Below are 26,904 nucleotides of genomic sequence, written 5' to 3' on the forward strand. Positions count from 1 at the left end.
GTTTACCTATCACTTTGCTTACACTAACCTAATATAATTTGAGTATTCATAAAATGTGTAGCTAAATTCCAATTTTAGTTTTTAAAATTAATATTAAATTTTATGTATTTTTCATGTATACTGTACAATTAATTATAAGTTAATGTTAAGAAAACAAATACTACTTGGTTGCATAAACTCACCTTACAAATGTATAGGCTAAAAAATTGTTTTATCCACATACTTTTCCCCCTAGAAACAGAATTTAGAAAAAAAACCCACAACTACTTAGCACATCATGTTGCATTTTAAATGAAATACAAAAATGTGGCTAAGATTCGCATTATTCATAGTGAATAATAATACTTAGATCATTTTTAGTTTTGAAAATCTTTGTAATCCTATTAACTTTTGCAATAAATATGGAGCAATGCCATTTGGCTTGTTAACAAAGTAGTCAGAAAAATCGCTGGGAAAAAGTGTAACATATGCACTAAATACCTTTGAAGCTACTGTGAGAACGTGAAGTAGAAATTATGAGCTAGCAGCCAATGTGAGAAAACACTAGGTTTTTTTCTGCGTGCAGTCATGACTTGTAAACAACAATGACTAACTAGAGAAAATGAGAGCAAAACACAGGGCTCAGCCAGGTGTTATTTTACGTAAGTTATTTATTCTGCTATTTGATCAGTGATAAGAACAAAATCACCCATATCCTCAGGAATACATCAATGTTTCAAGGCAGCTGTGGGAGCACCTGGCTACTTGTCCTATGCAAAGACTACCTCTATCAAGGAAGAATCAAGATTTATTCCTCTTGGCTTGAACCAGAAACCATGCCAATAAATCTACTGTTGCATTGCATTATTTCTTTAATGAGAGAACAAAAGCAGTTTTACGTCCTATTTCTGGTGAATTGGCAGGAATACACTTGCATCCTCTTGAATCTGTGTGACAGGTTCCTTCAACATTCCCTCGAGTGGCCAGCAGCATGAGTGCTTTCTCCCTTTGTATATTCTCTATAAATGCACACATACACATACTATTGGTAAGGAAGAAACTTTCTTCTCCCTTCTAGGTTCTTCTGGCTGATCTAAGAATTAAATTGACCTGAGACAAATTGACAAGAGAAAATCAAACAAAAGTTTAATAACATGTATATATGAGAGAAGCTCAGGAAAACTGAGTAACTCACCAAAAAATGGTTGAAACCTTTGCTTTAAATACCACTGTCAGCTAAATACAGAAGAGTATGCAGGGGTAGTGATTTGGGACTTAGAAAGGGAGAAAGGCAATTCACATGGAAATGGAAAAGCATATGTTTGCTGGGCCATGCAGAGACAGTGGGAAACAAAGTGAATTCTGACAGGGCTGACTGACAAGGTTTTCCTACCACATCTAGCCCATATTCTTTACAGACATCTCTAGTGATATCTCTTATTCAGGGAATAGGTCCTTTACCTAAATTCTCTACAGCTAAGGGAGACATAAAAAGAAAGGCTTCCTGAGTCTTCTGTTTCTTAAAAATAATCAGGCTATTTCACTAAGCATGATACCATCTAGGTCTATCCATGTTGCTGCAAATAACAGAATTTCATTCTTTTTTATGGCTAAGTAATAATTGTGTGTGTGTGTGTGTGTGTGTGTGTGTGTGTGTGTGTATCACATGTTCTTTATCCATTCATCTGTTGATGGATACTTGGGTTACTTCCATATCTTGGGGTTACTTCCTTTATTATAAATAATGCTACTATAAACATTGGGGCACATGTATCTTTTCAACTTAGCGTTTTAGATTTTTTTGGATATATACCCAGGAGTGGAATTGCTGGATCATATGGTAGTTCTATTTTCAGTTTTTTGAGGAACCTCCACACTGTTTTCCACAGGGGCTGCACCAATTTACCTTCCCCCCATCAATGTATAGGAGTTCCCTTTTTTCCACATCCTCGCCAACATTTGTTATTTGTGTTCTTTTTAATGTTAGCCATTCTGACAGGTGTGAGGTGATATCTCACTGTGGTTTTGATTTACTTTTCTCTAATAATTAGTGAAGTTGAGCATATTTTCATGTGCCTGTTACCTATCCGTATGTCTTCTTTGGAAAAATGTCTATTCAGGTCTACTGGCCATTCTTTAATCAGATTGTTTGTTTTTTTGATATTGAGCTGTATGAGTTGATTATATATATTTTAGATATTAACCCTTTATCAGTGGTATCATTTGCAAATATTTTCTCCCATTTAGTAGGTTGTCTTTTCATTTTGTCAATGATTTCCTTTGCTTTGTAAAAGATTTTAAGTTAAATTAGGTCCTGTTTGTTTATTTTTGCTTTTATTTCTTTTGCCTTAAGACACAGATCCAAAAAAAACTATTGCTATGATTTATGTAAAAGAGTGTTCTGCCTATGTTCTTTTCTGGGATTTTTATGGTTTCAGGTCTTGCATTTAGGGCCTCAATCTATTATGAGTTTATTTTTGTATATGTCCAGCTTTCCCAGCGCCACTCTTTTTTCTTCATTATATATTCTTGCCTCCTTTGTCATAGATTAATTGACCATAGACACATGGGTTTATTTCTGAGCTCTCTAATGAGATAAATCAGACAAAGACAAATACTCTTTGTTATCACTTATATGTGGAATCTAAAATAATTAAAAACACAAACGAATGAATGCATATAACTGTTGACTGAAAAAAAAAAGTACAACCTAAAAGTTGAGAGTTATTTTTTATTCGGCAGTTACTCTTAAGACTTCAAGCCCAGGAGACAGCATCTCAAATAGCGCTGAGAGACTTCTCCGAAGAGGAAGGGGAGAAGCCAGGATATGTAGGAGTTTTTGCAGCTAAATCAGGTAGTCAGAACATCAAAAGACTACTGTTAATAAAAGAAAACCAGGTTTCTCAAGTTAAGGAATTGCTTTTCAATGTATGGGAAGATGTAAGAGTCTGGGCTCACTGAAATCATCCCTTTGATATGCACCTCAGCTAACTGGGGCTAGTATTCTCATCTTCCTCAGCCTCTCTGTCAGGGTGACAGCTAGAAGGGCTTGGCAGTGGGCAGCCCATTTGTCTCCATCCTGAGTTCCCTGAGGGCTCACCTTCCAGGCAGCTGTAATGTAATGGCTTGATGGCTGCAACATAGTTTGTTTACTGATATGGCAGGCAATATTTTAGTCCTGATAACAAAACAGAAACTGACTCACAGATATAGAGAACAAATTAATGGTTACCAGTGGGGAGAAAGAGTGGGATGAATGACAACATAAGCATATGGGGTTAAGAGATAAAAACTACTATGTATAAAATAAATAGGCAGCAAGGATATATTGTACAGCAGAGGGAAATACAGACATTATTTTGTAATAACATTAAATAGAGTATAATCTGTAAAAATATCGAAACGAATATATTAGTGTATCCAGGTCTTCTGCCCGTTCTTTAATCAGGTTGCTTGTTTTTAAATCAACTATACTTCAGTTAAAAAATTAATAACCAACCTAAATTAATGCTCATGCCAAAGAGACACATTAGGTGGTGGCAAAGTTTGCTTCCCTACAACAAATATATACTTATATAAAATTGTGAAGATAACTTTCACTTCCAAAAAGTAAGAGAAAAAAACCCAAAGCACAGCTTTTTAAACATTGTACAGCTAGATTACATAAAAAAACATATAGAATCTTAGCGTTACAGCCTATAAAAGTATGGAATCCAGCAGACTTTTACTGATCAAGAGATGTTAAACTGTGGCGAGGGAAAGTGAGAGTTCAGCTTAGGGGTGGAACAGGTATCAGGATGATGAAAATGGGTTTGGAATTAGTGAAAAGACAGTTGATATTGGGAGCACTCAAAATCGATAATCAAATAACTCAGAATATTTTGCGTTTTGCTTTTATTTCTCAGTCCAAATACATTTTCAACTGAGACAGTTCAATAATGGAAAATATTGAAAAGAAACTAACCCAAGATGGATTTTAATATTATACAATCAAATTATGGCATAATGTCCATTTTCATCATCACCATATGTTCAAACTCTTATCACTTTGCAATAATCTTTCCTTATTTTCTGCTATTATTATTATTATATGTTATTATTTTCTTACATTAATTCTACTCTCATAAAATGATGATTATATACATGGAATATGTAAATTAATTAGATAGTGTTCACATGGTACCTTAAAGGATTTATAGAACAGAACCTCAGAGGGCAGGACAATTGTCTGAAGCCTTGAAACAAGATTTAAACAAGTTCTGAATAAAAGAGATACTCACATGCAAGGTACCTGATGTGTTTGTGTGGCACTGTACTAGGTCCTATGGGAGCTTCAGATCTTGAAATGTGACACAGTTCCTAAAGTACAGTTGGTAAATGCTGGACTTAGTCTGGAGTCTGCTCCATATCTTTTATGTAATTGTGAGTAAGTTATTTCCAGTCTGATCCTATTTCCTCAACTTTAAAATGAGAATATTGTACTTACAGAGTTACAGTGTATTTCAGGTGATTTAATATATGTGAAAGAGCATGAGAAGTTGAAAAGTGAACTACAGTTTATTATTTATTCTATAAAGAGGAATAGAATAGCAAGAGCTTAAGATAAAGGCAGTCAATGCTAGATGTCATGTGGAATAGACAATAAATGTTTTAGGAGTTCAGACATCAAAATCAATTCCATTTGAAGTGATCAAAGAAGTCTTAAGCTAGTCTGTGTTTCTATCTTAAGGGTAAAAAGGTAATTGCTCTATTTTATCTTATAATATGAATAGAAGTCCTTATATGTGAATCTCTCTTCTAAAATTCCCAAGTTTATCCATGGATTGTTTCACAGCCCTAAAATGTGAGTGAAAATTTCTGGTGTGTTTATGCACCTTAGGGGTCCAACAGCATAGAAAAAGGTCTTTATTTTTCCTTCTTGAGACATCTAATAAGCAAGTCCATAACACTTATGAGACTAATTTTCATAAAACTTCTTCATTTCAAATACTTTTGAAGCCAGTCATCTTTCAGCTAGCTTTCTCTCCAATTTTGTATCCTCCTTTAAATTCAAGGATGACGGAAATACAGGGTAACTAAAATTTGATGACACCTCCATAAGTCACATGTATCACTTCATAGTCATAGCTTATAAATATATTAATATTTAGGTTCAACTCTTTGAAATTTATTAAATTTTTAAATTATATTTTTGAAAACAATCTTTAGAATAATGAGCTAAAGCTAAGATTAGGCTCTTTGAAATAAAATCATATTCCTTTTAAATCAGTTTTAAAAATTATGGATAATGTAATAATTTGTTAATGTAATTTAAAAATCAATAACTATCAGACAATTATTAGATTTATGTCTGTTTTGCTCTCTTAACATCTAGTTTTCCTAGGCCAGCATGGTAATGGTAAACAGCTATTAGTAGTTTAATGCTATTATAGTTTTAGATATACATATATATGTGTATATATACACACACATATATATATATTTGTTTTGTTTTTTTAGAGAACCCACAGTTTAGTTTTTTTCAGAGCAAAGAAAAGAGAAACTTATGATCACACTAGAAGAAACTCAGCCAGAAGTTTGGAATCTGTACTGAAACAACAGGTTCAATGAGGACAATATCCTGCAAATACAGTTGATTCGCTGTTGCATCTGTCTACTGTTTGTCTAATATTAACAACTGTAAACAGAGTAATACAAATAGTATTTGGAAAAAGCCTTTCCCTGTTACAGTGTCAGGCACAACATGCCACTTCTTTTCTTACCATTGGTTTTCTTTGCCTACCTGGGCTTCCTCTTCTTCAGTAAAGTCACTTTTGATATTGAAGGTCTTGAGAATCTCCTCATGAGTTTTCCCTCTTGATCATATTGGCAACAGTCTTGCATGTGATATCAAGCAAACCTTTGATGTTTAAATAGTTTGCAGCCAGAGTAAGTTCAAAAAGTGTTCCTTGGGAAACTTTCAGGAATCCTTCTTCCCAGACAGGGATATCATCCCTTTCTTTTTCTTTGTTCTCATCATCCTCAGGAGAAGGGTCATCCTCGTGGTGGGTGCACCACTGAATGACCTTTTTTAATGCTGCTGAATTAAGATTTGGAGAGGAACTGGTCATTATCTCCTTCATGATCCATTCCAAGTCTTCCAAAATGGTCTTGATAGATACACAATTTAGGTATAAAATAGATACACAATTTAGTTGTACAGTTAGGGGGCATTTGCTATTTTTAAAATGTTTTGAATCATGGCATGCATGTCATTTTGCATATTGCTTTGTCACTTTAAATATTATACTTATTTCCCCATGCCTGTATGTCTACATCATTTTTTTTAAACAAATGATTTCTTTCAGTTTCCCCTTTTTTTTTTAAAAAAAAGAAGGTGTTGGGCATAGGAGTTTATTAATTAATTTATTTATTTTTGCTGTGTTGGGTCTTCATTTCTGCGTGAGGGCTTTCTCCAGTTGTGGCTAGTGGGGGCCACTCTTCATTGTGGTGCATGGGCCTCTCACTATTGTGGCCTCTCGTTGCAGAGCACAGGCTCCAGACACGCAGGCTCAGTAGTTGTGGCTCATGGGCCCAGTTGCTCCACGGCATGTGGGATCCTCCCAGACCAGGGCTCGAACCCATGTCCCCTGCATTAGCAGGCAGATTCTCAACCACTGTGCCACCAGGGAAGCCCCTTTACATCATTTTTTAAACAGCTTGACTGAAATCTATTGTATGGATTTCTTTTAAGAGTCTGAACTTTTTTTAAGTACAGCAATAAAATTTGTATGTAAAACTTTATTCATTACATTATTTTAAAATTTATAGTTTTGCAAGCTTTATCACTTAGCTGCTTCCTTTCCACAATATATGTTAAAATGATTTTAGTCATTTACTTACAGATGACTTTCCTCATCATTTTAATACAATTTTTTCTCTTTTTTGATAATATTTAAGTTGGTTCATTTTTTCCTATACCTGGAACATGATTCAGAATTTTTGATGAAGCGACTGAGGCCCAGAAGTTACAAACCATATTCAAATATAACTAGGATATTATATTTTGAATCTATTTATATAATTTTTATATATAATTTATATAATTTTACAGTTCAAATAATAGTACTTTTACCTAGAAGAATTACTAAAAACCAGTCATTTTTATTTTAATGTAATATTATGAATAGGGAGATTGTGTGAAGTTAAGATGAAAAGGGACAATTTATTGATTTTTCTCTAGGGCCATGCCAACTTTCTGAGATTTTGGTGGATAGTATATGTTAAATTCCTAGAAAATACTGGCACAACATATATCGTTTTACTGAAACTTGACAGGTAATAATAAGGTCAACAGAATTTCAGACTGGTCTAATTTGAGGACATTTTTTCCCCTTATATGTCAAAGAAACTGCATTTTATAGCATCTTTCATATCAACAGTTTCTCAAATGCCTCTGAAATGATGTAATAGTCAGTAGAACTATATGGTATTAATCACTGAAAACAACAGCCTAAAGACAAACTTAACAGTGAGCACATTAAATCAGCCAGTCAAAGACTAATAAAATAGAAATTAAAATGGCACAGATTATACTGAAAAGAAATTTAAAGATGATGCTTCAGGTTATACTCTGTATATGTACGTGCTGATAGTGCTGTGTCATTTTGATTCATTATTAATAGTGATTTTTCACTGTGGGTATTGAGAGGTTTCTCTGCAAGTATTTCCACACATTTTTCACTAACATCTTGTTAAGCTACCTGCCAGCTTCATGTTGGCATAGCAAGAAGTAGAAAGATTGAGCATGCTTTGTGTTACACGATGTTAATTTTTCCTTGGGAAAGACTCTTGAAATTCAAAGGTAAAGAATTTTTAAAAAATAGATCAACATTAACTCTGAGGAAAAACTGGAAAAAATTAGTCACATATCACCTACAATTTAAGGCAATACAATCACAAAGAGGGAGACCTCTCCCTTTTCTAATAAGAAACGTAGAGAAAGGGAACCCTGACATTGTAGATTGAATAAGGAAAATCTGTAGGACCAGAGTATCCAAAATGTTTTTTAAAGAAAGAAATTGAATGCTTTTTAAAAGTAATATATCAAATGAGTTAGGTAATTAAATAGATGACTTTTTATCACTGCTTTAGAAACATATTTTTTAAAAAACTTACCACTTGTTCTACTGACTCATAAATGTATTCAAAATTAAGGTCTTCAAAGATAAATCAGTTTGTTTGTTGTAAGTTTCCTATTGTTATTGTAACAAGTCACCACAAACTTATTGTCTCAAAAACAACACATATTTGTTATTATACAGTTCGGGATGTCAGAACTCCAAAATAAGTCTTATAGGGCTGGAGGCTCCAGGAAGGATCCATTCCTTCCCTCTTCCAGCTTCTGCATTCCTTGGTTCACAGCCTTCTCTTGTGTAGATGTCTCCACCTACCTCCCTTTTATGAGCATACTTATGATTATATAGGGCCTACCTGGGTAATCCAGGATAATCTCATCTCAAAACCTTTAACTTAATCAAGACTGCAAAGTCCCTTTACCAGAGAAGAATATTCACAGGTTCTGGGGATTACAATGTGGAAATATTTGGAGGCCATAATTCATCCTATCACAGGTGTCATAAGGTTGAACATATCACAGTGTTTTTCTCAGGTTTAGAAAAGAGACAGAAACTAGAAAGAAAGCACCAATTCTGCTGTATGTAAGTATCACATGTATATCTCAAATTCATAATCAGGTTTTAACTACACAGGGAAAGTAGATAACAGTATATATTACCATTAAACTCTGATTACAGGAAAAAACACATCATGAGCAGATATCATTAGAATATATTATGCTATCTAAAGCACAGTATATTTAGTAAACATTTCCAAAACAAGATATAGATCAGAAATATTTGGAAGCATGTTATCAGGTTTCAAAAAAGTGTCAATTCACATGATAAATATCACATTTACAAAATTTCACAAGAAAAATTACTATATTGAGTATAGTGTGTTTCTCTTCTGTGCATACACAGAAGAAAAACTGTTGCATGTTCTTGCTCTGCAATTATACCCATTGGTTCATTAGCAAAGAAAAGGGGAAAGTCATATTGTCTTAAAAGTCTTCTCTGAGTTGTACTTTCTGGTCTGTATTATTTATTTATTATATAATTGTTCTTAATTCACATTTCATCATGTTGATTATAATTCCTTTATATCACACATACACATCTTTCTAGAAAGAAGCACAGGGAAGAAAAGAAAGGAGAGGATAAAGCAAAGAGACACAGAAAAGCACTAAGAAAAGACATGAAGAAAAAATAAAGGAAGGAAGAGGGATAGGAAGAAGAGAAAGAAGAAAAAGAGAAGAAAGGTTGATAGATAAGCAAAGTGGAAGAGTTAATTCTATTATACTAAAGGCAGCACTAGGACTAGGTGGAAGTTATTGGAAGAAAACAATGACTCCATATGAGTACTTTTTATCAGTTAAAGATTTTCAAAAGAGAATGGACGAGCAACCTCCCCAAGTAGGGGAAGGAAGATACAGGGTCTTCAACCATGTGAGGAGGATACAGCAGTTGCCGGAGAGACAGACATTCAAGATGGCAGAGCAGTAAGACGTAGATATCACCTTCCTCCCCACAAATACATCAGAAATACATCTACATGTGGAACAACTCCTACAGAACACCTACTGAACACTGGCAGAAGACCTCAGACTTCCCAAAAGATTTTCTTTTTTTCCTTTTTCTCTTTTTGTGAGTGTGAATGTTATGTTTCTTTGTGTGATTTTGTCTGTATAGCTTTGTTTTTGCCATTTGTCCCAGGGTTCTGTCTGGCCGTTTTGTTTGTTTGTTTGTTTGTTTAGTACAGTTTTTAGTGTTTGTTATCATTGGTGGATTAGTTTTTTGCTTTGGCTGCTATCTTTTTCTTTTCTTATTTTTCATTTTTAATAATTTTTTTTATTTTTTATTTTAATAACTTTTATTTTATTTATTTCTTTTTTTCTCCTTTTCTTTTGAGCCATGTGGCTAACAGGGTCTTCATGCTCCAGCTGGGTGTCACACCTGTGACTCTAAGGTGGTAAAGCCAAGTTCAGGAAATTGGTCCACCAGAGACCTCCCAGCTCCACGTAATATCAAATGGCAAAAACTCTCCCAGATATCTCGATCTTAATGCTAAGACACAGCTCCACTCAAATGACCAGCAAGTTACAGTGCAGGACACCCTATGCCAAACAACTAGCAAGACAGGAATACAACCCCACCCATTAGCAGAGAGGCTGCCTAAAATCATAATAAGGTCACAGATACCCCAAAAAACACCACCGGACACGGTCCTGCCCAACAGAAAGACAATATCCAGCATCATCCACCAGAACACAGGCACCAGTCCCCTCCACCAGGAAGGCGGTACAACCCACTGAACCAACCTTAGCCACTGGGGGCAGACACCAAAAACAACAGAAACTGTGAACCTGTGAAAAGGAGACGCCAAACACAGTAAGTGAAGCAAAATGAGAAGAAAGAGAAACACAGAGCAGGTGAAGGAGCAACATAAAAACCCACCAGACCAAACAAATGAAGAGGAAATAGGCAGACTACCTGAAAAAGAATTCAGAGAAATGATAGTAAAGATGATCCAAAATCATGGAAATAGAATGGAGAATATACAAGAAAGGTTTAACAAGGACCTAGAAGACCTAAAGAGTAAACAAACAATGATGAACAACACAATAAATGAAATTAAAAATTCTCTAGAAGGAATCAATAGCAGAATAACTGAGGCAGAAGAACAGATAAGTGACCTGGAAGATAAAATAGTGGAAATAACTACCACAAAGCAGAATAAAGAAAAAAGAATGAAAAGACTTGAGGACAGTCTCAGAGACCTCTGGGGCAATATTAAATGCACCAACATTCAAATTATAGAGGTCCAAGAAGAAGAAGAGAAAAAGAAAGGGACTGAGAAAATATTTGAAGAGATTATAGTTGAAAACTTCCCTAATATGGGAAAGGTAATAGTCATTCAAGTCCAGGAAGCACAGAGCAGTCCCATATAGGATAAATTCAAGGAAAAACACACCAAGACACATATTAATCAAACTATCAAAAATTAAATACAAAGAAAATATATTAAAAGCAGCAAGGGAAAAACAAAAAATAACACACAAAGGAATCCCCATAAGGTTATCAGCTGATTTTTAAGTGGACACTCTGCAGGCCAGAAGGGAGTGGCAGGATATACTTAAAGTAATGAAAGGGAAAAACCTACAACCAAGATTACTCTACCCAGCAAGGATCTCATTAAGGTTTGATGAAGAAATTAAAACCTTTAAAGATAAGCAAAGGTAAGAGAATTCAGCACCAACAAACAAGCTTTACAACCAATGCTAAAGGAACTTCTCTAGGCAGTAAACACAAGAGGAGGAAAACACCTACAGTAACAAACCCAGAATAATTAAGAAAATGGTAATAGGAACATACAATACATACAATAACTACCTTAAATGTAAATGGATTAAATGCTCCAAACAAAAGACATAGACTGACTGAATGGATACAAAAAACAAGACCCATATATAGGCTGTCTACAAGAGACCCACTTCAGACTTAGGGACACATACAGACTGAAAGTGAGGGGATGGAAAAAGATATTCCATGCAAATGGAAATCAAAAGAAAGCTGGAGTAGCAATTCTCATATCAGACAAAATAGACTTTAATATAAAGACTATTACAAGAGACAAAGAAGGACACTACATAATGATCAAGAGATCGAGAAGATATAACAGTTGTAAATATTTATGCACTCAAATTAGGAGCACCTCAATACATAAGGCAAATACTAACAGCCATAAAAGGGGAAATCGACAGTAACACAATCATAGTAGGGGATTTTAACACCCCACTTTCACCAATGGACAGATCATCCAAAATGAAAATAAATAAGGAAACACAAGCTTTAAATGATACATTAAACAAGATGGACTTAATTGATATTTACAGGACATTCCATCCAAAAACAACAGAATACACATTTTTCTCAAGTGCTCATGGAACATTCTCCAGGATAGATCATATCTTGGGTCACAAATCAAGCCCTGGTAAATTTAAGAAAATTGAAATTGCATCAAGTATCTTTTCTGACCACTATGAGACTAGATATCAGTTACAGGAAAAAAGCTGTAAAAAATACAACCACATGGAGGCTAAACAATACACTACTAAATAACCAAGAGATCACTGAAGAAATCAAAGAGGAAATAAAAAAACACCTAGAAACAAATGAGAATGGAAACACGATGACCCAAAACGTATGGGATGCAGCAAAAGCAGTTCTAAGAGGGAGGTTTATACCAATAGAATCCTACATCAAGAAACAAGAAACAACTCAAATAAACAACCTAACCTTACACCTAAAGCAATTAGAAAAAGAAGAACAAAAACCCCCAAAGTTAACAGAAGGAAAGATATCATAAGTATCAGATCAGAAAGAAATAAAAAAGAAATGAAGGGAACAAATGCAAAGATCAATAAAATAAAAGCTGGTTTTCTGAGAAGATAAACAAATTGATTAACCATTAGGCAGACTCATCAAGAAAAAAAGGGAGAAGACTCAGATCAATAGAATTAGAAATGAAAAAGAAGTGACAACTGACACTGCAGAAGTACAAAGGATCATGAGAGATTACGACAAGCAACTCTATGCCAATAAAATGGACAACCTGGAAGAAATGGACAAATTCTTAGAAATGCACAACCTTCCGAGACTAAACCAGCAAGAAATAGAAAATATAAACAGAACAATAACAAGCACTGAAATTGAAACTGTGATTAAAAATCTTCCAGCAAACAAAACCCCAGGACCAGATGGCTTCACAGGCGAATTCTATCAAACATTTAGAGAAGAGCTAACTCCCATCCTTCTCAAACTCTTCCAAAATATAGCAGAGGGAAGAACATTCCCAAACTCATTCTATGAGGCCACCATCACTCTGATACCAAAACCAGGCAAAGATGTCACAAAGAAAGAAAACTACAGGCCAATATCACTGATGAACATAGATGCAAAACTCCTCAGCAAAATACTAGCAAACAGAATCCAACAGCATATTAAAAGGATCATACACCATGATCAAGTGGGGTTTATCCCAAGAATGCAAGGATTCTTCAGTGTATGCAAATCAATCAATGTGGTACACCGTATTAACAAATTGAAGGAGAAAAACCATTTGATGCCCTCAATAGATGCAGAAAAAGCTTTCAACAAAATTCAACACCCATTTATGATAAAAACCCTCCAGAGTGTAGGCATAGAGGGAACTTACCTCAACATAATGAAGGCCATATATGACAAACCCACAGCCATCGTTCTCAATGGTGAAAAACTGAAACCATTTCCTCTAAGATCAGGAACAAGACAAGGCTGTCCACTCTCACCACTCTTATTCAACATAGTTTTGGAAGTTTTAGCCCCAGCAATCACAGAAGAAAAAGTAATAAAAGGAATCCAAATCAGAAAATAAGAAATCTGTCACTGTTTGCAGATGACATGATACTATACATAGAGAGTCCTAAAGATGCTACGGGAAAACTACTAGAGCTAATCAATGAATTTGGTAAAGTAGCAGGATACAAAATTAATGCACAGAAATCTCTTGCATTCCTATACACTAATGGTGAAAAATCTGAAAGAGAAATTAAGGAAACACTTCCATTTACCACTGCAACAAAAAGAATAAAATAACTAGGAATAAATATACCTAAGGAGACAAAAGACCTGTATGCAGAAATCTATAAGACACTGATGAAAGAAATTAAAGATGATACAAATAGATGGAGAGATATACCATGTTCTTGGATTGGAAGAATAAACACTGTGAACATGACTATACTACCCAATGCAATCTACAGATTCAATGCAATCCCTATCAAACTACCACTGGCATTCTTCATAGAAGTAGAACAAAAATTTTCACAATTAGTATAAAAACACAAAAGACTCTGAATAGCCAAAGGAATCTTGAGAAAGAAAAGTGGAGTTGGAGGAATCAGGCTCCATGATTTCAGACTATACTGCAGAGCTACAGTAATCAAGACAGTATGGTACTGGCACAAAAACAGAAATATAGATCATTTGATCAGGAAGGAAAGTCCAGAGATAAACCCACACACACATGGTCATCTTTTTTTTTATAAAGGAGGCAAGAATATGCAATGGAGAATAGACAGCCTCTTCAATAAGTGGTGCTGGGGAAACTGGACAGCTACATGTAAAAGAATGAAATTAGAACACTCCCTAACACCATACACAAAAATAAACTCAAAATGGATTAAAGACCTAAATGTAAGGCCAGACACTATCAAACTCTTAGAGGAAAACATAGGCAGAAGACTCTATGACATAAATCACAGCAAGATCCTTTTTGACCCACCTCCTAGAGAAATGGAAATAAAAACACAAATAAGCAAATCGGACCTAATGAAACTTAAAAGGTTTTGCACAGCAAATGATACCATAAACAAGATGAAGGACAACCCTCAGAATGGGAGAAAATATTTGCAAATGAAGCAACTGACAAAGGATTAATCTCCAAAATTTACAAGCTGCTCATGCAGCTCAATATCAAAGAAACAAGCAACCCAATCCAAAAATGGGCAGAAGACCTAAATAGACATTTCTCCAAAGAGTATATACAGATTGCCAACAAATACATGAAAGGATGCTCAACATCACTGATCATTAGAGTAATGCATATCAAAACTACAGTGAGGTATCACCTCACACCAGTCACAATGGCCTTTATAAAAAATCTACAAACAATAAATGCTGGAGGGGGTGTGGAGAAAAGGGAACCTACCTGCACTGTTTGTGGGAATGTAAATTGATACAGCCGCTATGGAGAACAGTATGGAGGTTCCTTAAAAAAACTAAAAATAGAACTACCATATGACCGAGCAATCCCACTACTGGGCATATACCCTGAGAAAACCATAATTCAAAAAGAGTCATGTACCACAATGTTCATTGCAGCTCTATTTACAATAGCTAAGACATGGAAGCAACCTCAGTGTCCATCAACAGATGAATGGATAAAGAAGATGTGGCACACATATACAGTGGAATATTACTCAGCCATAAAAAGAAATGACATTGAGTTATTTATAGAGCGGTGGATGGGACCTAGAGTCTGGCATACAGAGTGAAGTAAGTCAGAAAGAGAAATAGCATATGCTAACATATATATATGGAATCTAAAAAAAAAAAAGTGGTTCTGAAGAACCTAGGGGTAGGATAGGAATAAAGACGCAGACGTAGAGAGTGGACTTGAGGACATGGGGAGGGGGAAGGGTAAGCTGGGTCCAAGTGAGAGAGTGGCATGGACATATATACACTACCAAATGTAAAATAGATGGCTGTTGGGGAGCAGCCACATAGCACAGGGAGATCAGCTTTGTGCTCTGTGACCACCTAGAGGGGTGGGATAGGGAGGGTGGGTAGGGAGTTGCAAGAAGGAGGATATATGGAGATATATGTATATGTATAGCTGATACACTTTGTTATAAAGCGGAAACTAACACACCATTGTAAAGCAATTATACTCCAATAAAGACGTTAAAAAAATAGAATAGATAGCTTTGTGAAGAAGTATACTCTTGAGTGCAACTGCTGAATTAAGACGTGGATACTCAGCTATCAGTGGTGCATTGAAGGGTTTTCTGCATTACTGAAAAGAAATGTATTAAATGGCTTGTAAGATCTGTCCTAATATTACGATTCTGTTACTTAGCATTCACTATTAAGATTTTCATTGTCACAAACACACGTGCATAAGAGTGTGTGCTCACTCGCTCTCACTCTCTCTCACCTTCCCCCAATTTCTCTGTTTCTCATCTAAACACACACAACCTCATCCACACAGGCTATCCCAATTTATAAGCCTTCATATGCCCACTATGCTTAGTAGATGACTGAGAATTAGCAACATTTGATAGATCTTTAGGAAAACACATTATCTCATGACCCATGGCATAAGTCTTGATTACGTGCTCAAAATAAGACGTATTTGTGATAATCCACAGTGTGATTTTGAACTGTAGTTTTAGTGTTTGATATTTTAAATTTTCAAGAAATAACCTTGACATTTTTTGAGTTAATGTCAAAATTGGCCTTCACATCTTGTCATTAAACAATTGCTCACTTCTCTGAACCTCAGTGTCCTCATCTTTAAAGTGGAGACAGTCTCCTTCCCATAGATTTATGAGAATGAAATAAGATAACATACATGGTATAAAGTAAATGTTTAATAAAAATTGATTAACTCTTAATTAGGAGCAAAATAATTAACTAACTAGAACAATTCACTGTTTCTTCAGATATCTCCATGTAAGCATAAGAAAACAAAGCTTTTCTAAGTGTGAATAAGATCTCTTTTGCTAACTAAATCTACTTCCTACTTTTACTTTCAATTTTTGTTACACAGTTTTTGGTAAACTATTTGGATTCAGAAAATGTAGTAATCAAAATGGTTTGTATTAAAACCATTTTCAAAAATGTGGTAATCTGTTCAACAATCATTTATGTTGAAGGTCAAAGCTAAGATTTTTGAAAGTTTAAGAAAGGATGTATATCAGAAGTACAATTCTGCTGAAGGCTATACTGAACACGTAATTCTTACTCAGGAAACATTGCTTGAGTCTTCAGGTCTTTCAGTTAGCTTCTGATCTGACAAACTCCAGAAGATATTATTTCCCTGACTATTTCTCTCCTTCTGTGACTTTTTAGAATCAGAAGTAAAGATCAATTAGTTGCCCTTTTGTGTCCTAAAATCAGTTTTTCTCATGTGGAGGAATAAACGTATTTTCTGCGTTATATCAGTTGGCGCTACAGTGTTGTCACAATATGCCAAATTCAGATGCTATGTAAACTTGAATTATTAAGACAAATTCATTAAATATATTCAAAACAAATGCTTTAGCTTTCATGCATTGAAACCTTATTTTAAAATGAAATTCTGTATAGTGTTGTTCTTCTCTGAAAATATAAAATGCAGCATTTGGGTTTTATTGGCCTATTAATTGTTTCCCACATCCTCTGCTTTCAAACTCATTAAGTGTTTAAAATGCATGCTTAGTGTATATTGATACAGCTTTTTTCAAAACCAAGATGGTAATAATAGTATGACACAAAATCCAAATTATATAAAGCAATTTTCTCTATAAAATAATTTAACAATATCAAAATTTATGCATAAAAATTTGTGCATAAAATGTCAGAACTCTAACAGGACAATATTGGAAACTTCAACATCGAACATTAGAGGAGTGACTTGATAAAGTATCAACATAATTGAATATTTTAGCCATTGAAGTAAAAATTATAGAAACTATATTAAAGTATGGAATAGGGATAAGAATATATGGTTTAAAATAGAATTATCTAGAATTAGGTATATTTAACAACTATGTAAAACGTGGATGTTTACATATGAAAGGAATGTGCAAAAGTGAAGAAATTTTAGGATTTACATAGATCTTAGACCCTGAAGTCCATGTGTAAGTGAAGATTCTATGTAGTTAGGGAATAGATTCTTTACTTCTCTTTTATAAAAATAGAAGAGGATTCATATAATTTAGGTGATGTGTCTGTACAATTAATTAACCATTGGACAAATGGAAATAGAAAAGATAGTACCTAGATTTTAACCAGTAGTCATTCTAAAATGCTACTGGCCTAACTGAATTTCTTATAAGTTTTGCAAGGATTATATCATTTGTCCTTGAGTGCTAAATCATTATGAGGCAAAATGTATTAACACTGGTAATAGTGCTTTGTGATACTGTACATTAAACTGAAAAATAAACTATAAGATTGTATACATGAAAAGGACATTTTCAAAAGTTGTAAGAAACTGATATTCTTTAATCAACTTCTTATTTGTTTTATTCACTTTAAAGTTATAATTTTTCCATAAAGCACCATTTAATACATTATTATACTATAATTCAAGAACATTAATGCATTTTTCAACAGGGATAAATTTATTAATGGTAATTTATTAGCAGTGAATATGACTCAATTTAAATAGTGAATTATCAGAACACTTTCTTATTTACCATATTACCCATTTCTATTTTAGCTTATGGCACAAACTTCTATTTCTTATAAATTTCTATAATTATCGTGCATTTTAAGAATATATCTTAATCCAGCAATATTGCTGTCACTGAACAGCTGAAAAGAGTTTTAAATGTACTTTCTAAAGTACTCAATTCCTTAGGGGAACCAAACTTGTCATTCTCACAAATTTAAGAAAGTACTGAATAGTTTATCCTTAAGATACAAAGGCAACATTGGGAAGTAAATTACCACATTTAATACTTGAGTCTTATAAATTTAAAGAATTTTCATCTTGACCATAGAGAATCAATTTTTTCAAATCCTATTTTCAAATGCAATTGGTACATTTGAATGGATTTCTGAAAATGAACGGGAAAGATATCATGAGTTCATAATGAAACTTCTAATTCGAGTTTACTAGTATAGGGTTTTTACTTACCTTCATTGGTCTGGTATCTGTATCTCCTTTTTCCCATAGGAAAAAAAAATCTTAGTTCTCAATAACACCAACAAAATTACTCATTTGATTTATCCCTCAATACACACACACACACACACGCACACACACACACATTCAGAATTACAATACCAGTAGTACCATTAACAATATCATTACTAAAAACAGTTTAATAATTTTTGCAGTTTTTTTTAGTACTTAAAATATGTTCTATTGGTATGTATGTTAAGTTACTGTGTTTTAATGTCATTTTAAGTAGTTCCTCTTGAAGGCTATACTTTCAACTCAATACACAGGTTTCTTTCTACTGATTTTTTGAGATTGCTCTTTTAAACGTTAATTTGTTTTTTAATTATTTAAAATATTTACAGGGTTCCAAAGTAAATCTTCAGGGGAAGATATATTCAGAGATGTTTTGCTTCTTACCCTGTAGTGTCCATCCTATTGCCTCCCACCCTCTAAGGGTAACCATTATTATTCGTTTTTATTCTAGGTTTATCCTTACATTGTTTTTTATACATTTTTCTCCATCTCACTTTCTTCACTTAAAAATATATCCTGAAATAACTCCATTCTAGTATTTATATATGGTCACAATTCCTTTTTACAATTTCATAATTCTCTGGTGGATGTAGCATAGTTTTTTCAATCAGTCCCTTATTGATGGGCATTTAAATTGTTTCCAGTCTTTACAAATAAATCTCAGTGAGTAGTCTTATAAATATGTCACTTTGTATTTCTGCAGTGTTTCTTTCAGATAGAGTCCCAAAAGCCAAAGCGTAAATGAATATACAATTTGCCTTAAATTGTTAAATTTCCCTTTATAAGGATTGTGCCATTTTGCCTTTACACCAACAATGTATTAAAGTGCTTTTCCCTATAGCCTAGCCAACAGAGCCTGGTGTCAAATTTTTGGATTTTTTGCCAATCTAATAGATAAGAAATGGTATCTCAGTTTATTTAATTTGCATTTTTTAAGAGTGAGTTTTAACTTCTATGTAAAAAACTCTATGTAAAAAATAAGTAATTAGAATATTTAAAAATGAGAAGTATTTTGTTAGATAAAAGAACCTGCAGTATATGCATTCTAGTTAAATTTTGAAGTTTAACACAAGATTACTTTAGGTTAGGATTGGATTGTTAAAACAATGTTATATAGAAAAAGGAGATAGACATGATTGTGAAAATGAACTTCAGAAATTAAATATTTCAGTTTTATTCAAATATCATAGAAACCATGCAAAAGAAATAATCCTCACATTGATAAGCAAAAATTTACTGTAGTTCAGAGGTTTGTGATATAAACTTCTATAAAGTACTAAGACTTTATAAAGTACCAAGTCTTGAAGGAAAGTCTATAAATGATCTTGTAATTGCAGAGGATTTTCTATAGCAGACTTAGATTTGATTAAATATAGAAGTCAAGTCTATTGTACTTCAAGTTGTAGCCCAAAACCAAAGCCAGTTTAAGAAAAATTGTTGTCCTACAGCAAAACCAGAGATGGTGAGTTCTGGTCCTTATTCGTGGACTGAGTCTTTCCTATGTTCCTTAATAATGTTTCTAAATATATATTTTATTTGGATTGAATAAAGGAGATCCTGTCATATTACTCTGACATCAATAACTAATGTCCACTTCAGCAAGAATTGTGTTTTCCTTAGAAGACAAAATATTAAAGAAAGGATTATGGAGAATGATTCCTGCCAATTAATTCTCAGTTATTTTCTTTCCTTTCAGCACCTTCCCTGATAGGTATGGTAAGGAAGGACTGGGCATCCCAAAATAGCATTGCCATATCATGGCAAGCACCTGCTTTTTCCAATGGACCCATACTGGACTACGAGATCAAGTACTATGAGAAAGTAGGTCTTATTTGGAGCTTCCTAAAACTCTACATATACATATATATGCATATATGTATATACTAAACATGTTATTATACAATATTATTTTACTTTAAAACCTATTCTTTTTCGGCCTAACATCATACCTACTATGTCTTTGAGTACTCTCCAATATACTATTGTGCTTATAATTTCTTAATTAATTTGTCTTGTTTTATGTCAGATTAAAGTAGAAGACACAAGATGTTCATCTCTACCTTCACTTACTCTAGGGAGTTTTACAATAGAGTAAGAAGTTGTAACTACTTCAACTTACAGTTTAATTGACACAACATTGTTTCTAAAACTCACTTGGGAAGAAATAGTAAAATGGAATTACCATAATCTAAAGCAATTTCGTGTAGGCCATATCTTTTGCCAATGAGTTTAAAGTTAAAGTCCACTAAAATTTGGAAAGTATGATTTAAGTTTTAAATGGAAATAGCTGATGAATTAAAATTTTTCCTTACATTCAGGTCAGCTGATTTATTTTATAAGTTAGCAAGATAAATATGGTTAATAAATCAACTTTTAACCTTAATTTCCATTTCTTTCATTTAAAATTGTTCTCAGTTACTATATTTTCCCAAATTATATACTTACTTAGTTTTATGGTATTCACATACATTCTTTCTTTATGCTTTTCCCTCCATCCCTCACCATTATGATATTGTCCTATAGATATTATAGCAGAACATATAGTCAGTTCTGATAATATGTCCTATTGGGCTGATACTACCCTGGAATATTGATAAAGTGAGCATTACATTTTAAAAATTATAATGTAAGGGCTTCCCTGGTGGCGCAGTGGTTGAGAGTCCGCCTGCCGATGCAGGGGACACAGGTTCGTGCCCTGGTCTGGGAGGATCCCACATGCCGCGGAGCGGCTGGGCCCATGAGCCATGGCCACTGAGCCTGCGCGTCTGGAGCCTGTGCTCCACAACGGGAGAGGCCACAACAGTGAGAGGCCCGTGTACCGCAAAAAAAAAAAAAAAAAAAAAATTATAATGTAAAAATTATATATAATTCCCAGTGGTATATTAAAATAAGAAAGAACTTGTGTTTCTGTAACTTACTAGAAGCAAAGGAACATCACAAATAAATTTAGTTTTCCTATGGAGAAACGTAGGGCAAGAAGAGAAGTAGAAGTCTTTATTTTTCTATTCTGCTGCTTCTGAGCAAATGTAAGTTTGAAAAGGGGAGAAGTAACTCAGTAGCATGGCTGTATCTAGTAATTTCAGAATTACGTAGTCAATGAAAACTATCATTATTATTAACTGACATGGATAAATCCGTAGTCTAAGAAAGGAGGAATTGACTCAGTTTAATTGGCTTATAGATTCTGCAGATTGGTCTAGCCAGCATGTGCTAAGAAATCCTGTTGGGCTATTCTTTCAAATGTTACAACCCATAGCATCCTGTCACAAAAATATACGTATTTTCCATCCACTCATTTAAATATATCTTCATGTACTCAAAAATTCAGAGTATTTAAAAAGCAATGCACACATATTTTTAAGCAACTTTTCAGAATAAAAATATTTCTCTGTGTTTTATAAAGGTTATATTTCATACACAGAAAATCACTGCTATTCTATTGTCATTTTTACTTCATATGTTTGAAGATGAAAATAACTTGCAATATTTCCAATTAAAGAAAAACTACACTGATTCCATAAAAAGAGAACCACATTCATCCAGTCAAATCTTTATAAATTAATAATATTCTGAAAGATGGTCATTGACATAATATCCATGTTTGAATGCTAGAATAAATAATGTTATGAAGGAATTTATTTTGTAAGAAAATGGCAGTGATCCAGTGCTAATGGATTAAACATGGAGTTGGAAGCAAAGGATTCCTAATTCATGTACTGACTCTGACTCTCATTATGCTTGTGGTCAGGAAAAAGTCTATTAATCTCCCTATGTCTCAGACTTCACATTTATAAAATGGAAATAAAGATATCAACTTGTCTGGTGGAGAGTAGAGATTAATTATGAACAGACCTGAAGATGAAGAGTGTATGAAGTCAGTATTAAATATCATTTAAGAGAGCATTAGGGTAATATTTGGCATATTATATAGTACAATATAGAATCAGAGCACAATAGCATGGGAATTATGCAAAACTAAATAAAAATTATATCTGCATACATAAATACATAATGTGTAGGCAATCAATCAAGATGTTAGAATATCAAACCTCTCAGAGAAAGCATAAAATGACTGACAGCATTAAAACTTCTCCCAACTATGACTTCAGATTCTTACTGTACCTTTTATATATCTATATCTATAACGTGGTTTCTCCTCTCAAGAATTATTTTTATAAAGCTTATAACTAGGGCAACCTACAGTAGGACTCTTAGTTAAAAGTGCTAATTTCTTTATTAGGAATCTAAATATAGTTCAGTAGGAAAAGCAAAATACAAAGCAGTACATGTACAAATGATCCTATTTGGGGAACACAAATATTCCCCCATCTATGTATATTTTTGTGTGGTTATATTAACATACAGAATATGGAATGGAAGTATGCTGTGTTAGGGGTTACCTATTGGGTTAGAATGGGATGAGGGGTGGAAGTACATAGATGGAGTTAAGAGAGAGAGCAAGGTAGCAAATATAGATAAATATGGATGGATGGATGGATGGATAGATCCTAAATAGCTTTGGTAGCTGTCCTAGATCAAGTTGCCGAAAGGCAGACCCTGAGATGGGAATTTGTGTGTAAGTGATTAATGATGAACGCTCCCAGGAGAACTGGTAAGACAGTGGGGAGGCAGGACTATGAAGGAAGATGCAAATCAAACTCAGAGTGAGCAGGGGAGCTCTGGAGTCTAAATTATGTCTCAGAGTTCATCGTATGGAGACAAAGAAGCTGAGCTTCCATACTCAGGCTCCAGTCAGTCACTGACCACAGGCCTGAATGGATATATACATGTGGTATTCAGGAAAAAGTCATAGGCACATCTGGTTCTCCATTGTGGCTCCAGTTGCCCAAGTTTAGGTGTCTAAAGTAGATGGCAGGTACAAGCCTTTAAATGCAAAACACTTAGAAGCTAGGGAGTGGGAGCAGGAACAGGTAAAGGTGATCCAAGTAGATCTCATGGCACACCAACTAATGACTAAGGCACCTCAATGCTCAGAGAGCTAGGAGAGAATTTTACTCCTTGATTCATTATGATATCCATAGTCTCCTCAGTCTTTAATATTGGTGCCTCAGTCTTTAATTTATGGCATTTAAACTTTACATTTCCTTTCAATCAAAGATATAGTATATTGCTAAACTTAATTAATATACAAATGATCAATATTCCTCCATTCTCTGAGGAATTCTTGCTGTTTTATTAAGTTATTGTGTTAGGATCAATATTCTGTAAATCAGGAGAGAAGTTAAGCTGCTTAGAATGTGAAGTGTCTACAAATATCTGAGGTCAAACACATACTGTTACTACCAGTGAGCTTTGCTTAGAAAAAGGCATTGGCGTAAATGTTCAAAATTTGAGTTTGGCTCAGACCTTAACTTTCTTAGGCGTGTTTTCTCATCTGTAAAATAAGGGTCCAGAAAGATAATCTCTTCCATTTTTAGCTGTTTCCAAATGCTGCTATGTTTGTGTTTGTACAGTTATATAGATATGTTATACTATCTTTCAAAGAACTTACGTATACTAAAATTAAATACATACACACATTTTAAAAAATACATCACCACAGGGAATAATCTTCACATCATAATTATATATAAAAATTAAAACCCTGCTATGATTGTCTTTTGTTTCTGTATGTGTGTGTGTGTGTGTGTGTGTGTGTATGTGTGTGATGAGAGGGCTATGGAGAAGAAAATATATTGCTTGTGCGTTATAATTAATTAGATATTCTCTATTCAGTTAATTATACTCCCCCAATTCTTGGTTACTTTTCTCTTTTCATACTCAAAAAGTGTTTTATTTTTTTAAACTCACATGAATATAGTTTGAATATGAAAAGTCACTTAAAATAATGAAGAAAGTCATGCATGTTACCAAAAAAGTTTATATTTTGTATTTACTTACTAACAATGCTTTTCTTTAAAGTAGAGCCTCCTCATAATGAGGGAACTGTTAAAAACCATGAAGACAATTTAGGTGATACACAATTTATATAAAACTTCATGAAGTGGATCGTCTCCTTTCAAGGAAGTGCCAAATGGGCCAGAAGGCAGGGAGCTTTTATAACACAAGGAATAAAAAACAAGGGAGACAAAAAGAGAAAATATCTGATTGGCTGGAGCCACACAGTCAACCTTGTTTAGGGTGAGAATGAACAAGGAAAGAAGTATATAGCCCAGAGCTGGCTTGGCATTTGGGGACTGGGTAACTGGATATACTGCGTGTTTTTTTTTAATTGAAGTATAGTTGATTTACAATGTTGGTTAATTCTGCTGTACAGCAAAGTGACTCAGTTATACATATATATACAATCTTTTTTGCATTGTTTTCTGTTATGGTTTATCCCAAGACATTTAATATAGTTCCCTGTGCTTTACAGTAGGACCTTGTTGTCCATCCATTCTATATGTAGTAGTTTGCATCTACTAACCCCAAACTCCCAGTCCATCCCTCCCCCACCAGCCCCTCTTGGCAACCACAAATCTGTTCTCTATGTCTGTGAGTCTGTTTCTGCTTCATAGATAGCAGAAATATGACATTTGTGTCATATTTTAGATTCCATATGTAAGTGACATCATATGGTATTTGTCTTTCTCCTTCTGACTTACTTCACTTAGTATGATAATCTCTAGTTGCATCCATGTTGCTACAAATAGCATTATTTCGTTCTTTTTATGGCTAAGTAATATTCCATTGTATATATGTACCACATCTTCTTTATCCATTCATTTGTCAATGGACATTTAGATTGTTTCCATGTTTTGGCTATTGTGAATAGTGCTGCTATGAACATAGGGGTGCATGTATCTTTTTGAATTATAGTTTTCTCTGGATATATGCCCAGGAGTGGGATTGCTGGATCACATGGTAATTCTATTTTTAGTTTTCTGAGGAGCCTCCATACTGATTTCCATAGTGGCTGCACCAACTTCCATTCCCACCAACAGTGTAGGAGGGTTCCGTTTTTCCACACCCTCTCCAACATTTGTTATTTGTAGACTTTTTAATGATGGCCATTCTGACTGGTGTGAGGTGGTGCCTCATTGTAGTTTTGATCTGCATTTCTCTAATAATTAGTGATGTTGAGCAGCTTTTCATGTGCTTCTTGGCCATCTGTGGATATACTGAGTTTTTGATCCAGCAGAGCTTTTACAGAGACACAAAATTATCAGTTTTGGTTTGCTGACTTGGCACTCCAGATGGGAGCAGTTCCATCTTGGACTTAGAAAGTTATTTCAATAAGTCAATAAGACATCATCTGTCCCCAACCCCTCAGTCTCCACCTTCGACGTGTTGCGGACCCTCCTGCAGTCACTAAATATCAAAACTCTCATTGAACATCAAATACACCATTCCCTTAGCTCTGCTCCTACCTCCTTTCTTTACCCTTTGTTTTCACATTTTAAATTTTTCTTCTCCTTTGTTTCTCTGCCCATAGTACTTTTCTTTCTCTTGCTTCTTTGTTCTTTTATTATATTTATCAAAGACAGTCTTGATTAGAGTCATTTATGTGTGTATCTGACTCCCTCACTAGTTTGGAAGGCCCTGAATAAAGGAGATCATTTCTTGTTTGTCTTTGTCACCCAACCTTGAGTCAGTGCCTAACACCACTGTTTGCTTTCAGTCAAATTCTAAAGAAAGTAATAAAATCCTCTCTTTGTTCAGAACTAATTCAGAGGAAATTGAAACAACTTACAAACCACTGTGAAATTACCCTTAACAATTAAGAAAAAAAGAAAGCAAGCCCCGAGAACTTCCTCTTTCTACCTGTTCATAAGAAGGACACACACTGATATCCATCAGCTGAGACAATGCTCTGTTAATAAATAGAATGTAAGCACACGAGGGCAGGGATTTCTTTTGTCCACGTTCATATCCTTAGCACTCAGAAAGGCACATAGCTCATAATTCATAGGCAACGATAGTTGGCCAATTATATGCCAGATACTTTTAAAAGTGTTTTTTATGTATTAAGCAATTCAATTCCAATAACAATGCTTTGTAATAAGTACCATTACCCTTCCCATTTTACAGATGAAGAAACTAAAGTACAAGAAACCTAAGTAACTTCACCAAAATAACCCAGGCAATAAGTGGTTGTTAACACCTACTTGCATCACAATTGGATGTCTCAGAAAAGTCAGTGCTTTCTGCTGATGCTGATTTTCTAGGTTCCCTTCATTACTCTCTGCTGCCCATTTTGCATCTATAAAATGGCAGCAATAAATTATACCTACCTCACCAGGGTGTTGTACAGCTCCACTAATTACCAACTGGTAGCTCATTTTGCAAACGTGAATCCTCCATAATAGTTCATTATTC

The 26,904-nt window shown here is 34.3% G+C and overlaps 1 protein-coding gene and 1 pseudogene across 2 annotated transcripts in view; one reads left to right on the forward strand and one right to left on the reverse strand.

Moving 5' to 3' along the window:
• Nucleotides 1-26,904, forward strand: part of EPHA6 (EPH receptor A6) — an 856,224-nt gene that overhangs the window by 489,593 nt on the left and 339,727 nt on the right. For both annotated transcript variants that reach the window (XM_060098637.1, XM_060098638.1), the window contains exon 6: nucleotides 20,282-20,406. In XM_060098637.1, coding sequence (XP_059954620.1) covers nucleotides 20,282-20,406 — 125 coding nt within the window. The remainder of the gene's footprint in view (nucleotides 1-20,281; nucleotides 20,407-26,904) is intronic.
• LOC132491016 (S-phase kinase-associated protein 1-like) lies at nucleotides 5,738-6,192 on the reverse strand (annotated as a pseudogene).

Source organism: Mesoplodon densirostris, chromosome 5 (assembly GCF_025265405.1).
Source record: "Mesoplodon densirostris isolate mMesDen1 chromosome 5, mMesDen1 primary haplotype, whole genome shotgun sequence".
In the NCBI taxonomy this organism is placed as follows: Eukaryota; Metazoa; Chordata; class Mammalia; order Artiodactyla; family Ziphiidae; genus Mesoplodon; species Mesoplodon densirostris.